The following is a 12384-nucleotide window of genomic DNA, read 5'->3' as shown; positions in this document are numbered from 1 at the left end:
GCTGCATTTTGGAGTTCCAAGAAAAAAGGGGGCCAAGACAGACGGCGGCGTCTGTGTGCAGGAATGCAGCTGGGGAGGAAGAGAGGTGGAGCCAGGTGGGACGCCCAGACCAGACAACGGATCGCTCTGGTCTTTAGCAAAGGGTCGGGGAAAGATAACCAAACACTGGGGCTTCCCGGGATCACAGGTGAGCAGCGTGGTCCACTTCTAAGATGATGTGTTTGCATTTGGACCCATATCCTCTGGTGACTCTTCTCTTTCCAGCTGCAGAACCTTCCTTTGACCCTCAAAGCACTTAAGCCCAGCTCTCACAAAGTTTCCAAGGAAAGTCTAGTTTGCCAAAAATCCCAAAAGGCAAATGAATGGCAGGTGAGAAATAGCCCCCACCTGGGAAGCACGTTCCGCTGGAGTTTGGGCAGCCAGAGCTGTATTTTGTGGGGAGACCTCCTTTGGGGAATTGACGAAAGGGATGGAAAACGACCTAGGATGCCTCCCAAACAGACTAGAGAAATGACCCAGGGATTTCCAGTTTACCTGTCAGAAAGAAATGCCAAAGAGCTGAGAAGTCTGAATCCCACATTCACAAAGCCAACAGTGGAGTCTGAGAATGTTTCGTGAGTGCACAGGCCAGACGGCGTCTGTGAGAGGGATCTGAAACCCCAGCAGTTAGGAGACGATGCTGCACCCCTCTTCCTGGCGGCTACAGCGGTGGTGCAGTTCGGGGCTCACCACTGGCCAACAGGCCACACGAGCACCTCCCCAGCAGAGGGACCTGGGCTGGGTAGAGCCTTGGGGAAAATTCCAGTCAAGCACGGAACATCTAACCAGCAGCCACATTGCTGCCTTTTGGGGACCACACGGGTGGAGATTATTCTCCTGCCCTGTCATGCTCTGGGCCCAGAAACGTGAAGCCCCCAATTTGAGAAGACTGAATACAGCACATGGGACGGGGCAGTGCTGGTTCTGAACTCTGAGATTCCTTCGTGTTATTTCTCCCGCACATCAGGGGAGAGGGGTCCCAGGCCTGCCACGCTGTATAACTCCAAGGGCCCCCGTTCACACAGCGTAAAATCAAATACAAAGTGAACAGCACGCCCTGGAGTTGTGAGGGTGATCAAGTAATTTTGGCAGGTGCTACCTCCCCCTCGTTTTAGAGATTGATAATGTCCACTAGCTCAGTAAAGGCTCTGAGAAGTCCTACAGTAAACAAGGTTTTTAAAAACTTGGTTTTATCAAGTATTTTTTGCTTTCTCAGCCACAGAACCCTCATTTCAGAGAATACCTCCTAAAATCCCAGGGAACTGGGCTTATGGAGAATGTACTTAAGAAAAGGCTCCACCAGGAGAAGCAATTTCACTATCTTGGTTCTCAGAGACAGCCTTAGAGCTGACTCGTGTTATTGACCCTCTGGGAGGTCACCCTCACCACGACCTTGAACCTGCCTGTGTTCAGAAAGACACTTAGGAGGCCCCAAAGGGTCTCCATTCTCAGCTGCTTTCTCCGTAACACAAACTTCTGTCTGGGGCTACCACAGATACTTAAAGGTTGCTCATGACCATGTGAGGTCCCACTTGGAATCTGATGCATCACAGAGAAGCACGGACGGACTCCCATTCTCTACCCGAGACGCTCACCATTGGTCTACAATGTGGGATGAGGGACAGGGTGAGTGGGAGGGGCTGGCACATTTCTCACTCTAGAGACTAAACCAGCGCCGGACAGAGAGTCCACGGGGGAAAGTTCCAGTCCTTGCTCTGGCATCATTTATTTATGAAGCACCTCTGCCCTGATCCAGCCCCTGAGCGCACACGTGGAGAGAGGTCCAGTTACAGCCCCGTTTCATTTACCCTCTCACTCGGGTAAGGCATTCTGCATTAGTTGAATTTTCTACATGATAACCCCCTTTCAGGTAAGCACCAAAACTTTATCTTCACCATTTTGGGTGTAAACTGTTCAAAAGTGGATGACACCTTGGTCTCTCTTTTAAAATGGAGCACAGGTGCCCCGAACTCAACCTGTGTTTGATTATTCAGGACTAGACAGATCAATTATTAACTCAGCAATACCTTGAGGTCAGCCCTGTAAGGCACGTGGGGCAGTCTGACCCTATACTAAGTGGCTCTAAGCATCTTTGCTGGATGCATTTGGGGGAAGTTTTTGAAAGACTGTTTTACTAGAGAGAGGACATGGAACTACAAGAAGTCACCGAACCCCCAGATAACCCGGATCGTCAAAACTTTGCATAAAGGAAAAGTCAATAGTCTCCGAGTGAGCACCAAAGGATTCCTGCCACTGGAGTGTCTGATATCTAGCACCTGGTCTTTGTGATAACTACGGTGGCTATTTTGAAGCTTTCTGCCTTACTTCCTACTTCTTGGCTGGGTTCCTGAGAGGACATTTTCCTAAATAATTGAGGTTTCAGGGCATATCAGATGCTACTGCCGGTAAAGTGCGAGGCCGGAGCTGTGGATGGCCGCCAGCGGTATAGGCTTTCCTTCTCCCATTCAGAAATTCAAACCACCTGTCTTCTTTCTTCTGGCGCCCCCAGGGGAAGGCTGCTCTGCCTGCCCCGCCCTCTCTGTCCTTCACCCGCACCTGGTTGACCCCAGGTGAGTCCTGCCAACACAACTGGCCCTTCCTCCCTGAGATCACAGACCAATGTCACACACATGGCCACTCCAACAAGACTACCCTCCAGCTGGGCCCCCGCCAACAGACTCAGGCGCCTACAGACACACAAAGCTGCCTCTGCCTCTTTTCATTGGTCCAGCCACCCCACCAGCTGGGCTCACCACAATGGAAGCCCGCTGCTTCCCTCCCATCAATGCGCGGCTCTGTTCCACTGGCACAGGGCAGAGATATGCCCGCAGCCTGCCCGCAAGCCCCCATTCATGCTCCCTTCCGAGAGAGCCACTTTTCAACGAGATTTCTCCTTCCCCCAGCCCCATCTCCCTCCCCCAAACACACAAAAGAGGGCTATAAAGTGGGATTTTTTTTTCTTTCCGGGAATAAAAGGTTAGCTTTCCTTCCTTTCTGTTTCCCTATCCTTGGTCTAAATTTGGCAAGTGGAAAGAGTGGAAGCAGTTAAACTGACCCAGTTCGTGACCCAGGGGACACTCCTAGGGCCGGAAGTGCCCTCATTTGTTCTTTCTGTTGCAATGGTTGTAGGGGAGCAACTAAAACTCCTACCACCCACCCCAGAACTCCTGCTTGGAGGTGATTCACGCACAGAGTTGGGTGAGGCCTTAAAGGTTATCTTATTCAACTCCCTTAAATTAAAGAAGGGGACACTGAGGCCCAAACAGGTGAAGGAAGATCCCCAGGCCATACAGTAAACTTGCTGGGGAGATGCTTCAGGGCACCGAACTCAAGGGCAGTGAGAAAAACAAGCATCTTACCGTCATCCAAGTAGGTCTGGTCCAAGTTCTGCTCCTGTTTAATTGTCACGCCCGCGGGTAATACTTCCTTTTGGTCACTGACTGGAGGTCCGTTTTTGGCGGCTCTTTGGCTTGTGGCATTCTGCTGCTGAATGACCGTAGGGTAGGAGCCCGGGCTCAGCCTCTGACCTTGACTGACAGGGGGTGGGCCGGGCCTGGTGGTGCCGGGCGCGAAGTTCTCGCAGTACACGATGTGCTGGAACTCCTGGTGGCTTCCGCAGCGCAGCTGCTGGTTGGTGGGCGAGTAGTGGATCACCGGTGAGGCCTGCTGGTTGGCTGGACTGGAGTGGAGCAGGGCCGAGCTCTGGCCCTGGGAGCCAGCGTGCACTAGCACGGAGCGGTGGGCATCCGCGAGGGACAGGGGGGCGGCCATGAGGGCCGGCTGCTGGTAGCCCAGCAGGCTGGGGCTCAGGCTCTTGCTCCGCTGGTAGAGGACGGCCGCTGGGTTCTGCTGCTGGTAGCGGGCGTCGGGGGATGAGAGCCCTGAGCGGAATTGCTGGCAGGGAGCCATGGTGGCCACGAGGCAGGAGGGGGACTCGGCCACCATTGGGTGCTGTGGGTAGTAAGGCTGGCTCCCCAGGCCCCCGTGGGCAGGGCTGCAGATCAAGGTGGGATCGTATTCATCGGTGGGCTCCGTCTTGATGGCTGGGACTGAGAGAAGAGAAAAGCACACGGGGTGCACCGTTCTTAGTGCCACAGGGGTGCGCAGAGGATTAGCCGACAGCGGTTAGGAACACAGCCTTAGGAGTCCACAAGGGTGGGATCAAAGATCTAGGCTCTGTCACTGATTAGCCTTGGGCAAGAGGCTCCCTGTGCAATTGTCTTAGGTTAGAAATTTTACCCTGGGTGATGATCTTGAACTATAGGTCTTTCTGACAGTGGAAAAGTGGCTGGTGGATCTGTGTCAGCCCTTGTGCAGCCTTTTTGCCCAGGGGGAGAGCTCGGGGAAGAATGCTTGATGTAAAATTATGCCTCTGCCTCCTCCTCCTGCTCTAGCAGCTCCAGCCCCCCTCCCCTGCTTGCTGTCCTTCATCATACTCACCACCAGCTGAAGTATCTGTGCACTTTACGTGCTCACTTATTATCTGAAACCCCCCACTAGAATGTCAGCTCCTCAAAGGGAGAATTTTTTTTTCAGTGCTGGATCCCCAGCACCTAAAACCGTACCTGGCACTTAATCAGCACTCAGATATTTTCTGGACAAAGGAATGACCAAACGGTGACTGTCAGCCTCCTTAGTTTTGTAGTACTTTGGGGGAATGAGGCCTGCTGGCTTGGGCCTCGGTTTCCCCATCTGTTAGCTGGCAGGAACGATCATACCTACCCCATGGGGTTGTGGGCAGGATTAAATGAGATATGTGTGCATGTATGTACAGTGACTGCATACAGTAAGTGCTCAATGCTTGCTGTTGTTGCTACTGTCACTATTACTACTGCGAGTGTTGGTGAAGTCACCATTCCCCTCTCCCCACCCAGGACGGTCACCAGAATTCGTACTTCTCCGACATCCTTTACCGAAGCATCACCAGGCCCAGGAACTGAGGAATCAGTTTTCTTTTCACTGGAGTAAATGAATTGGTGACAGGACCGTAATCAAATTGGGGGTGGGGGGCGGGGGCTCCCAAATGCTGGGGGCTGGAGGGGGCAAAGGAGTTTCAGCATCTACAGCAAAAACGCAGCTTTGACTCTAACTTCTCAGGAAGCCACTCAAAGACCGTCTCCAGGTACCCGGGCCTCGAGTTCTCACTCGAGCCAAGTTCAGGCAGGTGAGTGCTGACGCCCAGACCCAGGGAGGCCTCATCGCCACACAGGAGGGGCGACAGCACGTGCCACATAACTGAAAACCTCCATGTTACAGAGGATCGTTGAACTGCGGTCTAGAGCCCTCCCAGAGATTCTCCCCCAGTTCTGGGTCCCATTAGGCCTTTGCCACTCACGGCATGGAACACCAGTCGTGGGACAATGGAACCCTCACGGTGCCACACAAACCCGTGGACGCACGCACCCCACCCAAGCCAGGCCCTCACTTTTGTGCTGCCGGCAGCCCAGAGGCTCCACGTGAAACTGTCACAGGATGGAAATTACACCCTGGCTGACATTCTCAGATGGTAGGTTTCCTGGAAAGGCTGCTGGCAGGCCTGTCTCAGCCTTGGGAAGTTTGTAGCCTCTTTCTGCAGCCCTAACCACAACCCAACATATCAGTAATATCCACATTACTTAATATCTGAATCCCCTTCCATCAGTATTATCTTTCATCTGAATCCCCTGTTAGAACATCGGCTCCAGGAGGGCAGGGATTTTTGTTGTGTTCACTCTTGTGTCTCCAAGCTAAAACAGTGCCTGGCACTCAGATATTTTCTGGACAAATGAATGAATGCAAAATGGCTCTCGTCGCCCTTCTCAGGACTGTAGTGCTTTGTGAGAATGAGGCCTTCTGGTCTGGGTATCCGCCCAGCAACTCCATTTGGCCACCAGGTGACCACCTGCTGTGGGGTCCCTAAGATTCCACATTTTAGGGCACATTCACCTTCTACCCCTATTGTGATCAAATCTAAAACAGGGATAGGAGTCATCAGCTTTGCCACCTTCTGGTGAACAAGTCTACATGTGCCCCATTATTATTCTGCCCTCGCAAGAAAATATTAATAACAACAATAGTTAATATTGTTGATGTGTGCCACCCTAAGCACTTTACGTGCATTTGATTTATATAACTCTTATAAGGAAGGTGCCATGTGACAGATGAGGAAACTGAGGCTCAGAGAGGTTGAGTCACCTGCCCTAGGTCACCCAGTAGATCACGTGCATCCTCACTCAGATGCCGATGCTGCCTCTCCACGCACAGGGGGCCTTCGGAGAGGACTTCTTACCTGGGTGGTAGGTAAAGTGCTGAGGCTGACTTCGTTTTCTTTTCCCGTTGATGACGTAGAAGTTCACCTTCACGGATGTCCGAATGTGCTTGTTCCGATACTCAGGGATCTCAACAAAAAGCATGTTCTGAAAGAAAGGAGTTGTCAATAATTTAACTGCAACCACATCTAAATTGCCATCCAAGGTCCTAAGCACAGTGAGCCAGCCCATCTAGAAGGCCTCGTGGTGGGGAGGGATAAATTGGGAGCATGGGATTAACAGATGCACACTACCATATATTCAGTATAAAACAGATAAACAACAAGGAATTACTGTATAGCACAGGGAACTATATTCAATATCTTGTAATAACCTATAATGGAAAAGAATTTTTAAAAAAAGAATATTGATATATACATATACATGACCGAATCACTTTGTTGTACAACTGAAACAAACACAATATTGTAAATCAATTATACTTCAATAAAAATAAAGAAATAAATAAAAGTAAAAGGACTCGTGACACGTTCCGTACATTTACAGGCAAAATTCTAATTAAGGGGAAGTTGACTTTTCAGCCACAGCGAAGGAAGACTTACCACTTACTCTATCAAGGTATATGAAGATGTCACTGCTACAAATCAAAAGGGCGTGGTGCTCAATAAACGTGTAATTCATTCATCAATTCAATACCCACTGAGTGCCTTTTAGGTCCAAAGCACTGGGACTTTGATGAAGGAAGGGGAAAAAAGAGGGAAAGAGAGCACGAGGGAGGTGGGGAGGGGAGCACAGGGTGTCTGGTCATCGTGTCTGGGTGCTTACAGGCTGGCTCTTGTCTTTATCCACCGTGGCCTCCATCTCCCAAATCTGCTGCCCATCTGGAAAAATTTAAAAATGACAGACTTTGAAGGAACTATTAGCAACCGAGAATTTAAGACAAAAACTCACCAACTTATATGTATCTTGGCTTACGTGTTAGATTATTTCAGTAAAGTACACCTGCGCGTTTGCATTATGTATGCATATATGTACATATATGTATTTTTATTTCTATAAACGCATATTTCTTTTTGCAAAGAGAAGGCACCTTGACAAGAGAAAACTGGGCAACAATACAAGATACGGGAAAAAATAGAAATTGCCCATCATCCCAATACCGTTATCTTTTTTCTCTATATTTGAATGTCTACATATCTTCCTTTCTTTTAAAAAAAAACAAGTATTGTTATACGCTTTACTTTCTAATACGCTTCGTTCAACCAAAGACTATTTCCAAAACACTCTGCATATGCCAAGACTGTCACAGGGGCCCCATTACAGATCCCTGGCTGTCCCAGACATGACTTCTTCATTGTCTGAGAACACAGGTGGCTCACATATTCTGTCCTAAAGAGGCTTAAACAATGTCCTGGCTCGTGAGGCCTTGGAGTGAGTGGAAACACAGGCACCCACCCTTCACCTTTCAGTCAGCAGAGAGCCTGGCTCTCATGTGACTCATTACAACAGGCGCTGAGAGGTTTGCTCAGGGGTAAACCCTCCTCCCCTGGAGCAGGGCACTGGTTCCCCAGTTCGGGGCCAACAAATTGGGCCAAACAAAACTCTGCATTTGCAAATAATAGATTTTTTTTTGCTGACCACCTACATCGGCCAGTGGCAGTTTTCGGCTGAAACAAATCATTTCCACAAGTGTTTCCAGGGTGTTTTGTGGAACACTCGCTCTGAAGAATATTAAATGGGTTTATGAGAAAGGAAAGCAAGTTCTACCAGCTAGTAAGAATTTGGAAAAGGCGGAGTCAGAGTCAAGTGGGTTTCTTTACTGCAGGATTTCTCAGAGCCTTTAATCTGCTCAGGTGCAGCATTAACTCTCCAAGGTGGGCTGGGTATGTATCATGTCCCGACATTTAGCCAAAGCATCCCACCTCTTGGTAAGCAGTATTAGCAGCCTCTGTGATAGGTTAGATTTGAACCCGTACAGTCTCGGCTCTTAAGGTTCACCCAAAGAAATCTGGTTTCTAAGCAGTATTTGAACTTGTATAGGACATACTTCCCAAAATAATAACTAATAAAAGGTCTTGTGATTGCTACCAGAGCTAATGCAATCTAGATGATCTGAAGAAAGAACAAGCACTGAGCCAGTTGGAGCCTTCTCCAACGAGTGAGTCTGCAAGTCTTGGCCTTACGGTTCTATTCAGTGCAATCCCTGAAAGGACTAAGGAAGACACAGGTTTATGTCCAAAGGGAAGAGGAAAACATGGTTAGTGTACCAACTCTCACTATGGTGTGAGATCCCTGAGGGAGGGACCAAGTTATAGCTGTCACGGTCTCCCCAACACCCGACATACTGTAGGTGCCTAGTAAACATCTCACGTCTAGAGCATACGAAAGTGTCAGTGGCTCCAAAGGCTGCTGATGGGGCCAGGATAAAGCCAGGAGCTGACACCAGCCACTGCTCAGAAGGAAGCAAGAAAGGATAGACGGATAGATGTCAAGGAATTTGAAGTTAAGTCATCAAGATAGAGTATTTCCAGTGTGTAAAGCCCGGGACAGAACTCTTCAGAGAAAATCCTCGTTTCTTTATCAAAGACAGGTCAAAGGTCATCCAAGAGACACGTGTCCCCCTCTCAGGTGGTGGTACGAGCTAGGCACGGGTCCTCATCAAAGAACCACGTCTTTATTCACTAACTGCAGTGCAAGCTCTAAGTCAGAAGATCAAGCAATAAATTAATTGAGGAAATGAACAGCATGTCGATATCTGGTGTGTCACCCTCGCCCTAGCCTCTCAGTGGCTGAATTGAGTTCTGCCATTGATGGTACCATGGCTCTTTGGGTTTGGTTCATTACCATGTATGAGCGTCACTCACTTAGAAAAGGAAGGACCATTTTCATGTCTCAAAATTGGAAGGAGAGAGAGAGAAGTACCCAGAAACGTGACTGGGAAGTATTAAGCTGGGTCCATAAAGCTGCCACCCAGCTCTCTTCCTTGACTCACGCCAATAAGTGGGAGATGAAGCATAGAAAATACAAAATGACGGTGCGACGAAAAGGGTGTCACCATGAGGAGAGTACTCAAAGTCCCTCCCCCTGGTCTAAGGAGCCCTTCTCCCCGAATTTCACACTTGTCTCCATCTCCGGCGAGCATACATAATACACAAAACTCCACCCAGCAAAAGCCATAGAATTCTAGGGTACAGGTGCTAGACAGCAGTCTTAAAAATTAGCCAGCCCAACACCATCAGATAGGGAAACTGAGGCCCAGAGAAGGAAGGGGGGTTGTCCAAAGACATGCGGTAGACAGTCATTAAACCAACAACTGGCACAGTCCAATAACAAAGGGAATACTTTCAAGGAAAGAAGCTCAAGGTTACTAAGCAGAGAGAAGATGCCAGCTTCCTGGGAGGCTGGAGAAAGGTCCTACATAGGGACGATCTTTTTATGTCGCATCCACTGCGTAGGTTCACGCACATCTTCTCAAACCTTTCCCTGCTTCCCCTGTGCCTCCAGAAATACCATCTAAAATCTCACGGCGGCCTTGAAGGCCCTGCCCCACCTTGCTCCTGCCTCCATTCCAGCCTCTTGGGGCACCATTCTCACCCCTCCTACTACTTTTTTTAAAAGCCAATTGGCCTCACCCCAGAGCTCTGGCTTGTTTTGTAGCCTATAGAGAGTGGCTTAGCGGCTTTTTAATTAGCTGCTGCCATTTCAAAATGAGATTTCACCAGAAAATGAAGTTTTTGCTCCTGAAAAAAAAAAAAAAGAAAATTCAGATGATCTGGCCGTTCTGGGCACCCCTGACAGGAACTGGACCACGGTGGCCTCTCCGGACGGCGCTGCAGGCGCCACTTCACCACAGCCCCTGCCCTGGCCCGCACGTCTCCCACCCACTTTCCAGGCCCTACCTTAGTGGACCTTTGAGAGACAGGTACCTCTCCCCACACCGTGACGAGGGGAACTGGTCAGGGTTCTGCAGAAAGGCCCTCCACTGGGATGTGCCCGAGGTTTTCTCAGGACTGTACGACATTTTGGCCAGAAGAAGCCACCACCCAATATCATCTCAGGTAGCGTCCCACTCTGCTGCTGTATACCGCTCCCCCCCCCCAAAAAAAATACAAAGACCCCCGGCGCTTTCCTATCTGTCAGGACAGGAAAACTCGCTTCTCTTCCTCCGGGACCACAGGCCCCTTGCTCCAAGGACCTGATCTTCTCTTTGCTTCAAAACCAGAACCACGTGCCCAGGAGGCCCTTGGCCACCACGCGGCCCAGAAAGGGCCCCGGTGCATCGACACAGGGTTCCCAGCGTGGGCTGCAGAGGGTCGTCCCTCCACCCGCTCGCTGAGAAGCCCTCCCACCGCCATCCCTCGAGCTCTAGCCTGGCAGCCAGGCGGCCACATCCCAAGCTCCAGATGTCAGCCCAGGAAAGCAGCCCGTGGGGTTTAGGAGGAAATGCCTACTCACCCCAGCGTCCCCCAGCGACACGTTTACTGTAGCCCCCAGCCTTCTCGGGCGTGTTCCGTGGCCAGAACAGACTTCCCCTCCATGGGTCACCAGAACGGTCTCCATTTTATCCTACATACCCCAAACTCCGGAGCAGACAGACCCAGCTTTGAATCCCTCCTTGTGTTGCCCCCAATTAGCTGTGTGAGCTGGGATAAGATGCTTTACCTCTCTTTATCTCTTATCCAAAATACAGGGATAATCACAGCACCTATACATCACAGGTTCATTCCAAGAGAAGAGACCCAGACAGAGTATAAACATTCAACAGACATTGGCAAGCATTAGCAGCAGGGCTAACAGCAACAGATGATATAAATATTGGCTCCTTTATCATTTTTTGCATTTGTTCCACAATTGAAAAAAAACACAAGCATTTTTCAATCAGAAAATAATAAAAAACATTCTCTGATTGCAGTTATAAATACATTTGCCTGCAGGCATGGGCTGGAGGGAATTTACAAAAGGACAATGTCTGTTACAGGAGACAGGTGGCATGGTGCCTGAGTTTCTTTCCTTTCAAAAATGGGTGTTTACACCATTATCTCAACTTTTTAATAGCCCCAAGGGCAGCTTCAGGCATCTAGCCTGGCTGTGCATCTCCCGTGGTCTCTGCACTCCGTTCTGAACAAACAAGCCCTCAACGGGAAGTGAAAGCTGCCGTTGCGTCCTTGATGTTACATAGCATATGGAAGACACACCAAGGGGGCTGGTCTCTAAGGGGAGCACGCGGCTTACAAAATACCTCAAGGCCATTTTCCTGGGCTCTTCTTCCATTCCCCCACCCCACGTGAAATCCCAGCTCATAGGTCCTGGGTTTCACCAAGAGAACATACTAATCCCATGCTCTGAATGGAGCTTCCAGGAGGCAGTGGAATTCACAGTAAATGCTGGCAGGACTCTCTCAGCCTGATGTTACTCTGTCTGGGTTCAAGTCCCATCACTGCCATTTACTTGCTGTGTGGCCCTTGAATGGTATCTTAATCTCTCTGTGCCTCAATTTCCTCATAGGTCAGACAATAAACTTAATTTCTTGACTTCAAAGAGCTGTGGTAAGAATTCAAATAGAAATTATATGTAAAATCCTTAGCAAAATGCCCAGCCCATAGTAAGCACTGTTATCACTATTATTATTTTAGAATTTGGTATCTCACATAGGTCCAACTTTAAGGAGAAAGAATTGGCTGGCCATCTTGACCCCAGTATTCTGGTGGGTATCACACCTTCTCGTTTCAGTTCTTTGCATTACACTTCTCATTGCAAATAAATAAAATGGCCATAGAAAGTATTGATAGGGGACAGACTGAATCGATCATGGGCCATCCATACTTGGTATGGAATATCAGGTCTAGAAATACATTCAAATAAGGACGGTCATGTTTTCCGACCTAGAAATGCATCCCTGCTTATTAAAAAGCACAATTTTTTTTCTTATTTCTTTTTTTTTTTTGGCTGCATTGGGTCTTCGTTGCTGCACGTGGGCTTTCTCTAGTTGCAGTGAGCAGGGGCTACTCTTTATTGCAGTGCGCGGGCTTCTCATTGCGGTGGCTTCTCCTGTTGTGGAGCACAGGCTCTAGGCATGCGGGCTTCAGTAGTTGCGGCA

General features: G+C 49.3%; 1 protein-coding gene across 5 annotated transcripts in view; it reads right to left on the bottom strand.

Annotated features, from left to right (window-relative positions):
* Nucleotides 1-12384, bottom strand: part of NFATC2 (nuclear factor of activated T cells 2) — a 158357-nt gene that overhangs the window by 40825 nt on the left and 105148 nt on the right. For all 5 annotated transcript variants that reach the window (XM_082428379.1, XM_082428378.1, XM_082428380.1 and 2 more), the window contains exons 7-9: nt 7113-7168; nt 6308-6434; nt 3399-4088 (exon numbers count right to left, since the gene is read on the bottom strand). In XM_082428379.1, coding sequence (XP_082284505.1) covers nt 3399-4088; nt 6308-6434; nt 7113-7168 — 873 coding nt within the window. The remainder of the gene's footprint in view (nt 1-3398; nt 4089-6307; nt 6435-7112; nt 7169-12384) is intronic.

Source organism: Balaenoptera physalus (genome assembly GCF_965194825.1).
Source record: "Balaenoptera physalus genome assembly, chromosome: 16".
In the NCBI taxonomy this organism is placed as follows: Eukaryota; Metazoa; Chordata; class Mammalia; order Artiodactyla; family Balaenopteridae; genus Balaenoptera; species Balaenoptera physalus.
The sequence above is the reverse complement of the archived record's forward strand: the minus strand, read 5'-3'. Positions and strand labels throughout refer to the sequence as shown.